The sequence below is a fragment of the Ipomoea triloba genome, chromosome 13 (genome assembly GCF_003576645.1).
Source record: "Ipomoea triloba cultivar NCNSP0323 chromosome 13, ASM357664v1".
Lineage (NCBI taxonomy): Eukaryota > Viridiplantae > Streptophyta > Magnoliopsida > Solanales > Convolvulaceae > Ipomoea > Ipomoea triloba.
The window spans coordinates 13,436,232-13,449,696 of NC_044928.1; the positions used below are offsets into that span (position 1 = coordinate 13,436,232).

The 13,465-nt window shown below is 38.9% G+C and overlaps 1 protein-coding gene across 1 annotated transcript; it reads right to left on the reverse strand.

Annotated features, from left to right (window-relative positions):
* Nucleotides 1–8,520: 8,520 nt before the first annotated feature.
* Nucleotides 8,521–9,170, reverse strand: LOC116001225. Its single transcript, XM_031241114.1, has 2 exons — nt 8,784–9,170; nt 8,521–8,556 (listed from the first exon to the last, which is right to left on the reverse strand). Exons 1-2 carry the CDS (start codon nt 9,168–9,170, stop codon nt 8,521–8,523), a joined length of 423 nt encoding a protein of 140 aa, XP_031096974.1.
* Nucleotides 9,171–13,465: the final 4,295 nt, after the last annotated feature.

Sequence of the window (13,465 nt, forward strand, 5' to 3'; positions counted from 1 at the left end):
AAACCAAAAATTTATTCCAGTCGAAAGCTCCATATTGGGCTAGGTTCGGTACACTACGGGAATTCCGCGGTGTACGATCAGAAATAAATTTTGACCCCTATAGCTCATCCAATTTCAACTTAACTAAGCAGGAAGTTCATACTTAGTCATAACATGCCTAATAGTCCATTTCCTAGGAAATCCGAGCTGAAAATTCGTCCTCGAAAGATTTACGGTTCGTGACCGGCACGAACGATCGCAGCTTAATAACAGCTATATTTCCTTATAAAAATCCTTTTGAGGCATCGGTCACTCATCTCATGAATGTCATAGCTTAAGGACATATTTCTCGAACCTTAATCTTATTCGAAAAGACGAGGGGTTACAGTCTACCCTCCTTAAAAAGAGTTTCGTCCCCGAAACTCAAAAGCATTTCGGGCCACAGTTTTCAAATGAAAGAGCTTTTCAACTAACCAAGGAGTACGAGGAATTCGGTTTTAAAAGAAAACTAGAAGTCATCCTCGGTCAAGAGGTAACCTAACCATTAATACTATCAAGCCCTTCCTTTTGGCTTTGACACTTACAATTCAAATTTTCAGACTCTCAGTCCGAATTACTCCCCTTATACCATGGCATAACAGTAGCAAGGCATCATGCCAACAGCCAACCTAAACCAATATGACCAACAATCAGCATATATATGCATTGACAAGTAGTAATTATACTACGCAACAATTAAATCACAGATTATGCACGAAATGACAAGGTACCCGTTTCTCTGTCCGGCCTCCAGCTCCAACTCCAACAAGGTCAACTTAAACTGACTCGAACCCTAGGCTGACTCGAATCGTAGGCTCTTATACTAACTTGTGACAGAGCCTAACTCATTCTATTGCCCAAAATAAGGACCTCAAAACCATGCTCTGATACCACCTTGTAACACCCCAATTTCTGCTCTTACAATTATTACAAAATGCGTAATATAACGCTGCGGAAGCTTACATCTTACAGCAGTAAACTGAGTGCTACCGCCACACTTAGAGTGAATTCTATCACCTCTTTGATAAAACTTCCACACTAAGTGCACATGCTAGAAGAAGTTCCACTCAACATCAACACCCCAAACATCAAAATATAANATTTTCCTTCCTTTCTCATCTTCCTTGAGTCAAAATTATTTTTGGACATTTTCCAAAAAATCAAGTCCCCATTTTGAAATCAATTACCATTCTCAACTTGGTTCACAAGTCTTGTCTCTCAAAACATTTTTCTCAAAACATTTTCCATCATCACACTACACATATGTATATATGCATACCACATAACACGTTCCACATATTTATGCATATTCACTTACGGTACACATACCAAATATATACATACTACAACACTTTATTTAATTATACATATTTATGCATATATACACACATCACCCGTGTATATACATATATACATAATACACGTATATACATATATACACACATACCATATATATATACACACAACACGTATATATATATATATATATATATATATATATATATATATACTACCCTATACACACACATAATATATATATATATATATATATATAATACGGTACATATACTACAATTATGTATACATGATGTCATACTTTATACTACTTGTACCTACTTGTTGTATACTATATAAATACATGTACATATATACATCCTATACATATGATATATATATACTACATACACGTATATATGTATATATATATATATATTGACATATACTATACTCACAATATAGGTAATTTGGCATACTAACAACATAACATAACATATTTCATAGTATAGATAATTACACATACTAGTACCATAACATGACATATACATATGTATATTATGTGGAACATAGTCATTTCTAGTATATATATAAACATAAACATAGTAACTTCACATAAAATTCCACAATCACAAATCAATTACCAATTACCTAATTTCAAGTGACTTCAACCCACTTAAGGGATTTCCTTACCTCAATTAGCTACTAAAATCCTTAGAAAGAGTCTTTGAGTGATTTCCCCCAAATTCTTCTTGAAACCCTAGACTAGAATCCAACATCATAACAACACAATTTAGGAAATCTAAACTTAGATTATGAATCTAGAGATGAATATAAGACTATCTACCGAATAAAATTAACAATTTACCAAATAAATTGAAGAGGTGTGAAGGAATTGGCTATGGTGGTTGAACTTGGATGAAGAAGATGATGGAAATTTCTCTTCCCTTTTCCCTTGTGATTATTTCGGCCAAATGGCCAAAATGGGAGGAGAAAAGTCTTTATAAATCAAGATAAAATCTTTGGGATCACATTTGAGTGACACATGTCAAATTCCTATTGGTAGCTTTAAGAAAATATCTCAATTTAGACAGTTCGGGGTCAAAACAGATGAATTTTCGGTAGAAAATAATTAAAATAGAATATTTCTTGAAACCAAAAATTTATTCCAGTCGAAAGCTCCATATTGGGCTAGGTTCGGTACACTACGGGAATTCCGCGGTGTACGATCAGAAATAAATTTTGACCCCTATAGCTCATCCAATTTCAACTTAACTAAGCAGGAAGTTCATACTTAGTCATAACATGCCTAATAGTCCATTTCCTAGGAAATCCGAGCTGAAAATTCGTCCTCGAAAGATTTACGGTTCGTGACCGGCACGAACGATCGCAGCTTAATAACAGCTATATTTCCTTATAAAAATCCTTTTGAGGCATCGGTCACTCATCTCATGAATGTCATAGCTTAAGGACATATTTCTCGAACCTTAATCTTATTCGAAAAGACGAGGGGTTACAGTCTACCCTCCTTAAAAAGAGTTTCGTCCCCGAAACTCAAAAGCATTTCGGGCCACAGTTTTCAAATGAAAGAGCTTTTCAACTAACCAAGGAGTACGAGGAATTCGGTTTTAAAAGAAAACTAGAAGTCATCCTCGGTCAAGAGGTAACCTAACCATTAATACTATCAAGCCCTTCCTTTTGGCTTTGACACTTACAATTCAAATTTTCAGACTCTCAGTCCGAATTACTCCCCTTATACCATGGCATAACAGTAGCAAGGCATCATGCCAACAGCCAACCTAAACCAATATGACCAACAATCAGCATATATATGCATTGACAAGTAGTAATTATACTACGCAACAATTAAATCACAGATTATGCACGAAATGACAAGGTACCCGTTTCTCTGTCCGGCCTCCAGCTCCAACTCCAACAAGGTCAACTTAAACTGACTCGAACCCTAGGCTGACTCGAATCGTAGGCTCTTATACTAACTTGTGACAGAGCCTAACTCATTCTATTGCCCAAAATAAGGACCTCAAAACCATGCTCTGATACCACCTTGTAACACCCCAATTTCTGCTCTTACAATTATTACAAAATGCGTAATATAACGCTGCGGAAGCTTACATCTTACAGCAGTAAACTGAGTGCTACCGCCACACTTAGAGTGAATTCTATCACCTCTTTGATAAAACTTCCACACTAAGTGCACATGCTAGAAGAAGTTCCACTCAACATCAACACCCCAAACATCAAAATATAATATTTTAGGTATACATATTAATATCAAAAGATATCTACAAGAATTTGCCCGACGGGCTGTCATTTACAAACTCCGGGTCCTCCACAACCTAACAGACTAGAGTTAACCAAGACTAAGGCTACCAAAAGGTATTTACTGGGCTGACTGGGGTTGCTGGAGTATAGTCAGGGGATGCTGGAGTATAGCCTGGAGAGTAGCCTTGAGAGTAGGGTGGAGAATAGGGGTCTCTGCCCGACGTGTCATGCAGAATCTGACCAACAAAAGTAGGTCCCGGCAAACATGATCAGGAGTGTTTGCCGGGCTACAGGATCCCTCACTGGACGACATCTGAAAAGACGTACACGGTGAAGTGTAGTTAGCACGACGGCTAAGTAAGGTAATCCATTTGTCACTTCCATCAGGTAAAAGTTTTGACAAATAATTCATAAAGGTAAATACACATTACCACATATGGTGTCCATGTCTTTCATAACTGCAAACAACAGTTAATGCCATATAATTACAAGAATAAAACGAGTATATAAGTCACAACACATTCCCTTATCAAATTTCCTAGTTCATCAAACTAGGTTGCCTTTGACTTCTTTTCCATTCAGGCTAGGTTTTCAGCACTATCCATGTCTATTACATATGTCATTGCCACAATTATGACCTCTAGTTGTCTTTAATTACGAAAACGTTACTTAGTTTCTGACTAGAAGCAAGAGACCTTATTGAGGATACAAGTTTCTTTGACTAGACCGAAATCGGATCTGGACATGGGGATTACGGTCCTGCCCCAAGTCTCATTCGTGATCCCTTGGACGAAGGTTCATCATTATGATCCCTAGTTTGGCCCCACCTAGGTCCATAAAGCTGATACCAACCCGAAAATGACATGAGTATCTATACTTAAGTGTGCACACCCCCACGGCCTACGCCTGACTGAGTGATATAGAAAACTCCCCTGCGCCTGACTGAGTGACGCAGAGCCTCCCTATGCCTGACGAAGTGACGTAGAGACTCCCTACGCCTGACGAAGTGACGTAGAGACTTGGCGAATAGACTTCGCTTGCTGTACGAATACAACCTGCGCCTGACAGAGTGACGCAGAGACTCCCTACGCCTGACGAAGTGACGTAGAGACTTGGCGAATAGAATATTGAAGAAAACCATCGGTACTATAGCCCAAGGTAATATAAATGACAAGGTCCTCTTTGACTTCTTGAAACTAAGGTTTTGAAAACATTTTCCTTCCTTTCTCATCTTCCTTGAGTCAAAATTATTTTTGAGCATTTTCCACAAAATCAAGTCCCCATTTTGAAATCAATTACCATTCTCAACTTGGTTCACAAGTCTTGTCGCTCAAAACATTTTTCTCAAAACATTTTCCATCATCACACTACACATATGTATATATGCATACCACATAACACGTTCCACATATTTATGCATATTCACTTACGGTACACATACCAAATATATACATACTACAACACTTTATTTAATTATACATATTTATGCATATATACACACATCACCCGTATATATACATATATACATAATACATGTATATACATATATACACATATACCATATATATATACACACAACACGTATATATATATATATATATATATATATATACTACCCTATACACACACATAATATATATATATATATATATAATACGGTACATATACTACAATTATGTATACATGATGTCATACTTTATACTACTTGTACCTACTTGTTGTATACTATATAAATACATGTACATATATACATCCTATACATATGATATATATATACTACATACACGTATATATGTATATATATATATATATTGACATATACTATACTCACAATATAGGTAATTTGGCATACTAACAACATAACATAACATATTTCATAGTATAGATAATTACACATACTAGTACCATAACATGACATATACATATGTATATTATGTGGAACATAGTCATTTCTAGTATATATATAAACATAAACATAGTAACTTCACATAAAATTCCACAATCACAAATCAATTACCAATTACCTAATTTCAAGTGACTTCAACCCACTTAAGGGATTTCCTTACCTCAATTAGCTACTAAAATCCTTAGAAAGAGTCTTTGAGTGATTTCCCCCAAATTCTTCTTGAAAACCTAGACTAGAATCCAACATCATAACAACACAATTTAGGAAATCTAAACTTAGATTATGAATCTAGAGAGGAATATAAGACTATCTACCGAATAAAATTAACAATTTACCAAATAAATTGAAGAGGTGTGAAGGAATTGGCTATGGTGGTTGAACTTGGATGAAGAAGATGATGGAAATTTCTCTTCCCTTTTCCCTTGTGATTATTTCGGCCAAATGGCCAAAATGGGAGGAGAAAAGTCTTTATAAATCAAGATAAAATCTTTGGGATCACATTTGAGTGACACATGTCAAATTCCTATTGGTAGCTTTAAGAAAATATCTCAATTTAGACAGTTCGGGGTCAAAACAGATGAATTTTCGGTAGAAAATAATTAAAATAGAATATTTCTTGAAACCACAAATTTATTTCAGTCGAAAGCTCCATATTGGGCTAGGTTCGGTACACTACGGGAATTCCGCGGTGTACGATCAGAAATAAATTTTGACCCCTATGGCTCATCCAATTTCAACTTAACTAAGCAGGAAGTTCATACTTAGTCATAACATGCCTAATAGTCCATTTCCTAGGAAATCCGAGCTGAAAATTCGTCCTCGAAAAATTTACGGTTCGTGACCGGCACGAACGATCGCAGCTTAATAACAGCTATATTTCCTTATAAAAATCCTTTTGACGCATCGGTCACTCATCTCATGAATGTCATAGCTTAAGGACATATTTCTCGAACCTTAATCTTATTCGAAAAGACGAGGGGTTACACTAATGGGCCAAATAAGTCCATATGAAGAAGACTTAAAGGTCTAGTAGATGACATCTCGGCCTTTGACTTAAAAGAGGATTTGATCTGCTTGCAGCGTTGACATGCCTCACAAATTTTATCCTTTCGAAACGTCACTTTGGGCAGTCCTTCCACTAGATCCCTCTTAGTAAGCTTGTTGATGGTTTTGAAGTTCAGATGACTAAGCTTACTGTGCAAATCCCAGCATAAGTCTTCCTTGCTCCTTGCTAGCATACATAGGGATGGTTTGGCAGAGATCCAATCCACTATGTACATGTTTCCTTTCCTTGCTGCTTCCAAGACGACTTCGAGAGATTCCTCACTGATAATCCGGCATTTGCTTTTGGTGAAGATGACCTTGTAGCCTTTGTCACAGAAATGGCTTGTGCTTAGGAGGTTGAACTTGAGTCCTTCAACATATGATACCTCCTTGATAACCAATTCATTCTTATGAATCTCACCAACAGCCTTCGTGCGTCCTTTCTTCTCGTTGTCGCCAAATGTCACCAAGGGACCTTCGATAGGTTGGATGTTCACTAGATGAGTCAGATCTCCAGTCATATGTCTCGAACATCCACTGTCAATGAACCACACGTCCCTGGTGTCCTGCAAGGAAATCAAGCAAGTTTAGGTACCCAAACTTTGGGTCCTGGATGGTTAGTTAATTTAGGCATCCATTTATACCTTTGACCCATCACTCCGGGCCTAGGTGCAATGTAGCCATTATACGTTTGATAATCGTAAGGAATGCTAGCAAAGACTCTGGGCTTTTTAGGCGCATAGATCAGTTTAGGTTGAGGACTGACCTCAGACTTGCGCACCAAGCCCTTCATGGCATGTTTGGTCACGTGGTACCGTTGGAACTGAGGCTTCTTCCACGGTTTGTAATCTTGTGACCAGTCCTCATTGAATGGGTAGTGTCTGCCCTCTACGATCCGTGAGTTCCTAACTCTATGGATCTCAGACCCTCAATATTTGCCTTGAGCCGCATTATATGGAGTGTAGCTTTTCTTGTACTTAGAATGGCTTTGCGAGAGGTGGTTAGGTGACCTCTCGATAATTTTTACCCAGCCATTCCTTGCAGCTTTCCTATACTTCCCATTTCTGGTGTATAGGGACGGTTTGTGAATAGCTACTCTGGTCTCTCTAGATGGTCCTTTATGACCCTTGTTAGGTTTGGGTCGAGATCCTTCATTATTTGAAGTTCCCAAACCATTGGTCTGCTTAGCTCTCGAGAGACTGTCTTGACGGAACCCGAGACCGGTTCTATCACAGGTAGGTCTGTGATCATTCACCATTTTCTCCATTACTTTAGAGGAATTGGTGTATGATGCAATGACCTGTCTAAGATTATATTCTCGAGTCTCTCGAGCTTTGCACTCTCCTTTGAGTTGGATTATTTCAGCTTCTAAGTTGCTTACTTTGAGAGTAAGCTCTGAATTATCTTTCGAGACATTCTTAAGCATATCTCTTTCAGCAATTAGTTTCCTGTTTTCCTTCATCACTTTATCATGAGTGCTGTTAGCGATGTTAAGATTCTTTCTGAGCATTTCCATGATCTCAAAAGGATCCTCATCGCTTCTGAAAGAAGAGCAACGAGAGGTAGACGTAGAACAGCGAGACGTGGAAGTAGAGGTTACCTCATTGTTAATAGCCATTAAGCATTGATCCTCTTCTTCCTCGGTGTACAAGCAGATGAGCCATCTCTCATCTTCTGAGCTGCTGCTGCCTTCACTGGAGCTCGATATCTTAGACTCCTCGGCTGATCTCTCGATCTCCTTGACGACAAGCGCCTTCCAGCGCGAATGTGTCTTTGATAGACCTTTGAAGCCTCTTTGTATTGGCTTATCCCTAGACTCCTCCACCTTCTTGGAGTCTTTGCCTTCTTGGCCTTGATATTTGCTTACAGGAGGATAAGGACACTCAGCCTTGAAATGTCCTGGTCTCCTACAGTTGTAGCATAGGCCCTGGTTCTCCTCCTCCATCCTTCTGGATGGATATCTCTCGTTTTTCCTTCTTGAGGAGGAAGGTGAACTAATGTTGCTCTCTGGATTCTTCTTCATGAATTTCCTGAACTTTCTCATAAAAAGAGCAAATTGTTCATCAGTAAAAATATCTTTCGGGTTCGAGTCTAACCTGGACGAAGTGGTAGGTTGATCGGCGACAAGCGCCACATTTCGTCTGTCCACCATGTCCTCGTCTCTTGGGAACATCTCGAACTCAAAAGCTTTGAGATCCCGGAAGAGTTTGTCGGTTTTGGTTTCCCTTAGATCTCTGTGATCCCGCATTGTTATCACTTTCACTTCCCACTCCTTGGTTAGGCCACGTAGAACCTTCAGATTTAGCTCTTTCTGTGGTATTTCCTTCTCAAGATCGCTGATCTCGGTTGTAAGCTTCGTGAACCGAGACTCTATGCTGTCGATGCTTTCCCCTGGCCTCATCTTGAAATCTTCAAACTTCTTCATGGCCACGGTGAGCTTGTTCTCCTTTTCTTGTTCGTCTCCTTCACCTATCAGCATTAAGGTATTCCATACCTCTTTGGCCATTTTGCATTTTCTCACTCTGGGGAAGATAGTCTCATCTATGGCTCTGAAGAGGAGATCCTTGGCAATGTTGTCAAGGTTATTTCTCTTCCTATCTTTGCTTGACCATTTGTAACACCCCGGTTTTCTACACCTTAACATTTATTACAAATGCGTAATCAAACGCTACGGAAGCTTACATCTTATCAACAGAAAACTGGGTGCTACCGCCACACCTAGAGTGAATTCTATCACCTCTTTGACAAACTCCACTCTAAGTGCTAAGGCTAAACTTACAACACCAACATACTACAACAACATCATAGTAGACCTCAACCTGCACTTCTCTTCTATTCAGAGCACAACCTTACTAGCCAACTAAGGACCTATCATGGCTATAAAAAGATATATATACACAAAAGTCAGGAGCATGGTTGCGTCAGGAGCATAGACTGGAGCAGGAGGACCTGGAGCGTAGCTGTAACACCCCGTAAATTCGTTCAAGCCTTTCGTTCGATAATTAATTCCTTGGGCAATTTAATTTAATTCCAATTGGGCTAATTCCTTCAATTTGATATATATATATATATATATGTATATATTTCTTGAGCCTAATTTAATTATTCTAATCAAGAGCCCAACTAATTGAATTTATTCTTGTAAGGGATTTTATTTAATTTGGACCCTTACAACCTTTGTAATTAAATAATCCTACAAGCCCACATTCTTGATCATACATTATATATATATATATATATTGTTTCTAAGACATCTTATGGGCTAATTCTTGTATTTAATTTGTAAGGGGTGAATTTATTAAGCCCAACTTACTAGTCTTGATTATATTTAATTTCCTACACCCACTATTCTATAAGTTACTTAAGCCCACATCATTTAATGTCTTACACCCTAAATATTGTATGTATTCTTAGTATATATTTTGAAGATCAAAATACCCTAAAAACTTTCACTCCTTTCTTCCTCCCTACTATACTCTCTCACGCCACTTTCCACTCCATATTTCCCTAAAATTGATCTTCATTTCTCCTACAAGTTTTCAAGTCAAGATTGCTACTTTAAGCTTGTTTAGGATTGGGTAAGTGCATCTAGCCTAGAATCTACCTTGCATTTTATGGTTTTGCTAGTCTTTTTGCATATTCTTATAATGTTCTTTTGGGGTTCGTTGGGTAAAAGATGATCAACAAGGTGGTGGGGCTTTGTGAGCTAGCTTGAGGCTTGTTTAGATTGGAGAAAGCTCTTTGAGGTAACCACTATGTCCATCAAAATCTATTTTGTTCACCTATTCTATATATAATGTTCTTGGTGTTGGAAATCCTGAAAATTCTTGTTGTTAGCCTATTTCTTGGATGTATTTTGTTGGTTTTCATCTTGATCTTTTGCCTTGTGTTGTATGATCAATGATGTTATGGATTTCCTTATTTTTGGACTCTAAATTGGATGAAATGTGAGTGTATTTGGTCTGATTTTGTATTCTGGAAGTTGGATTTGTTCATGTCTGTTCTCGGTTCTGGAATCTGGAAATTGGGTTGGCCTTGCGGAAGACCCGGACGGCACAATGTAACCCGCGAGGGCGATCCGCAAGGTGGCGACGGTGGTGTCGGGCGGAGGGGAGAGGCCCGTTGAGGGAGACCGTCTCCTCTTTGCGGAGGAGGTCGGCGGAGAGGTGTGCTCCGTTGCGGTGTTCCGTTAGGCCACTGGGAATTGATTTCCAGTGAGCAGTTTCGCTGTTGTTGTTGTCTGTTGTTCTCCTTTGTTCTGATTATTGTTGGATTGTTTTGTTGGGTATTTTACCATGTCTTTGGAGTATTTATTCATGTCATTTATTGGGTATTTGATACCATAGTTTGGAGTATTGATTCATGTCTTTGGTTTCCATTTTTGGTATTCTTGATCTATTGATCCTTTGATTCATTATCTGGGAGTTGGTTTGTGTTCATATTTGAGATGAACACTTTGTTTTGGTTGCTTTGAGTGATGTTGGAGTATGAGGTTGTGATGGTGGTTCGGTTGTTGTTGTTGGTGGTTGTTGGTTGGAGTTGACTATTGTGCTACTATTGACTATGGTTTGACTGTGCTACTATTGACTTCTGACTTTGGACTTCGGTCCCTGTGATTGGGTTGATTACCCCTGTGATTGGACTTCGGTCCCTGTGATTGGACTGTCGGTCCCTGTGATTGGACTTCGGTCCCTGTGATTGGGCTCATCACCCCTGTGTACCGGTTTTTCGGGTTTGGCTCTTGACCACTGGCTTTGGGTTGGTCACCCCTGTGTACCGGTTTTCCGGGTTTGGCTCTTGACCACTGACTTTGGGTTGGTCACCCCTGTGTACCGGTTTTTCCGGGATTGACTCTTGACTCCTGACTTCTGCCTATGTGGTTTGACTTGGTTTGGTGGTTGGGTTGACTTGGTTTGGAGGTTGGAGTTGGGGTTCCTTCTTGGTCCGTTTTATGAGCTCTTTATGCTAATTCGGTCGATACCTTATGGATCTCGGTTACGGTTCGTTATTGCATTATGCTTTGTTGTTGGCTATTGGCTTTGTTTGACTGAGTCTTGGTTTGTGATTCGTTCAGCTTATTATTGTTGAGTATCGTTTTCAACTACTGAACAGTTCGTTGGTGTTTATATTCTATATGGGTGTGTAAACCTATTTACAAGCTTATGTATATCTATATCTCCTTGCGGGTGTGAATGGTGGTTGCTTAGCATTCTTTTGCTAATGGTTCTTTGTGTGTTTTCCAGGTATGGAGTAGTTATGCGAGAGCGCGCTAGAGCTTTCCTTATGAGGATGTTTAGCCTTAGTTTACCTTGTTTAGACTTTGGTTTTGGCCTGTGTGCCTTGAGATATTATTAGTATACTTTGGATTAGTGGTTTGAGTACTTTCGATGATTGTGGTTTATGTTTTGAGAATTTTATCTTGGTTTATATCTATGACAGCTTAGTCCGTTTTATGTTTATCTTGGTTTATATCTATGACAGCTTAGTCCGTTTTATGTTTAGCCTGTGCATCTAGGCTGTGAGCTTAGTCCGTTTTATGTTTAGCCTGTGCATCTAGGCTGTGTTATACCTAGATGTGGTGTTTAGCCTGTGCATCTAGGCTGTGTTATACCTAGATGTGGCATGAAGCCTGTGCATCTAGGCTGTGTTATACCTAGATGTGGCATGATGCCCCTTAAGTTTTGAAATCGCTTCCGCTATGTTGGCATGATGCCCCTTAAGTTTTGAAATCGCTTCCGCTATGTTTTCGTTTTATAGTTGAGATTGGCAGCTTTTGTGTTAAAGTTTAGCTATCTCAGCCGGTGTGAGGTTGGGGGTGTCACAGTAGCCTAGGGCATACTAAACTGCATCTGTACATGGCTTTCGTAGCCCAAGAGGGGAAAATAGAACTCTGAGGAACTAGTGGAGTTCCCCGGGCTACAGGAGCCCACACTAGACTGCATCTGTTAAGAAACACATTGAAGTGCAGTTAGCGCGACGGCTAAGTAAGGATATCCACGGGTTATTCAAAACTAAATAAAGGTTTTGTAAAACTTTGTTACATCAAAACCCTATCCTTACTCATCGGCCGAGGTTCTACCCGCAACAGTTACACATAGCAACTTGCACACATAATAGGCAACAATTACAATATCAATCTTGAATCACTTTCCCTCTAGACGAGGTCATATAATAATCATTGCTTATTCAGAGCATATAATGCTAAACATTTAAGCATATAAGCAAGTAATGGAAAACACAAATCCCACATTTGTTCTCAAACATATTCTTTGAAAAACCTTTCCTCAAGAGGACATTCTCATCACTTTTCACATTTCAAAAATAGATCACCCACAACCTTTGGGCATTTTCACGTTTCACCATCTCTTTTCCGTAGCTACAGCGTAACTACATTCATACTTCAAAATCCAATTAGTTCCAGATAGTAAGTGTAACACCCCAATTTTCAACTCTTACTTGTATTACAAAATCACTGCTAATGCGTCGCGGAAGCTTACATCTAACCAGCAGAAAACTGGGTGTTACCGCCACGCTTAGGTATCTCTCCTATACCTAAACGTTAAGGCTAAACTTACAACCTCAAAATAACATCAAACTACAACATCAATATCAAACTTAATACATAAGGAAGTCCTCCTTCCAGAGTAACTATTCTAAGATAGAGTAGACCTCAACTTGTACTTCCCTTCTGTTCAGAGCTCGCTGGGCTACAAGGGTCCACACTAATCTGCAACTGATAAGAACACATTGAAGTGTAGTTAGCGCGACGGCTAAGTAAGGAAATCCAATGTCATTTAAAAGTAGACAAAGGTTTGAAAACACGCATAAGAGAGTTTTGTAACTATACCCATTTGATGAGATTTCACCTGAAAATAAGTTAACAATGAAGACTTGTACAAAAAGTGTTTAGTGAATCAACATTCACCTGTCTCTTACTTG

Coding starts and splice junctions, on each gene's coding strand:
- LOC116001225 (XM_031241114.1), bottom strand. CDS start 9,170: ATGTTAAGGTGTAGAAAACCGGGGTGTTACAAATGGTCAAGCAAAGAT. Junction 8,557..8,783: donor CCAAGGAGTGGGAAGTGAAA/GTGATAACAATG, acceptor GAGAAAGTTCAG/GAAATTCATGAAGAAGAATC.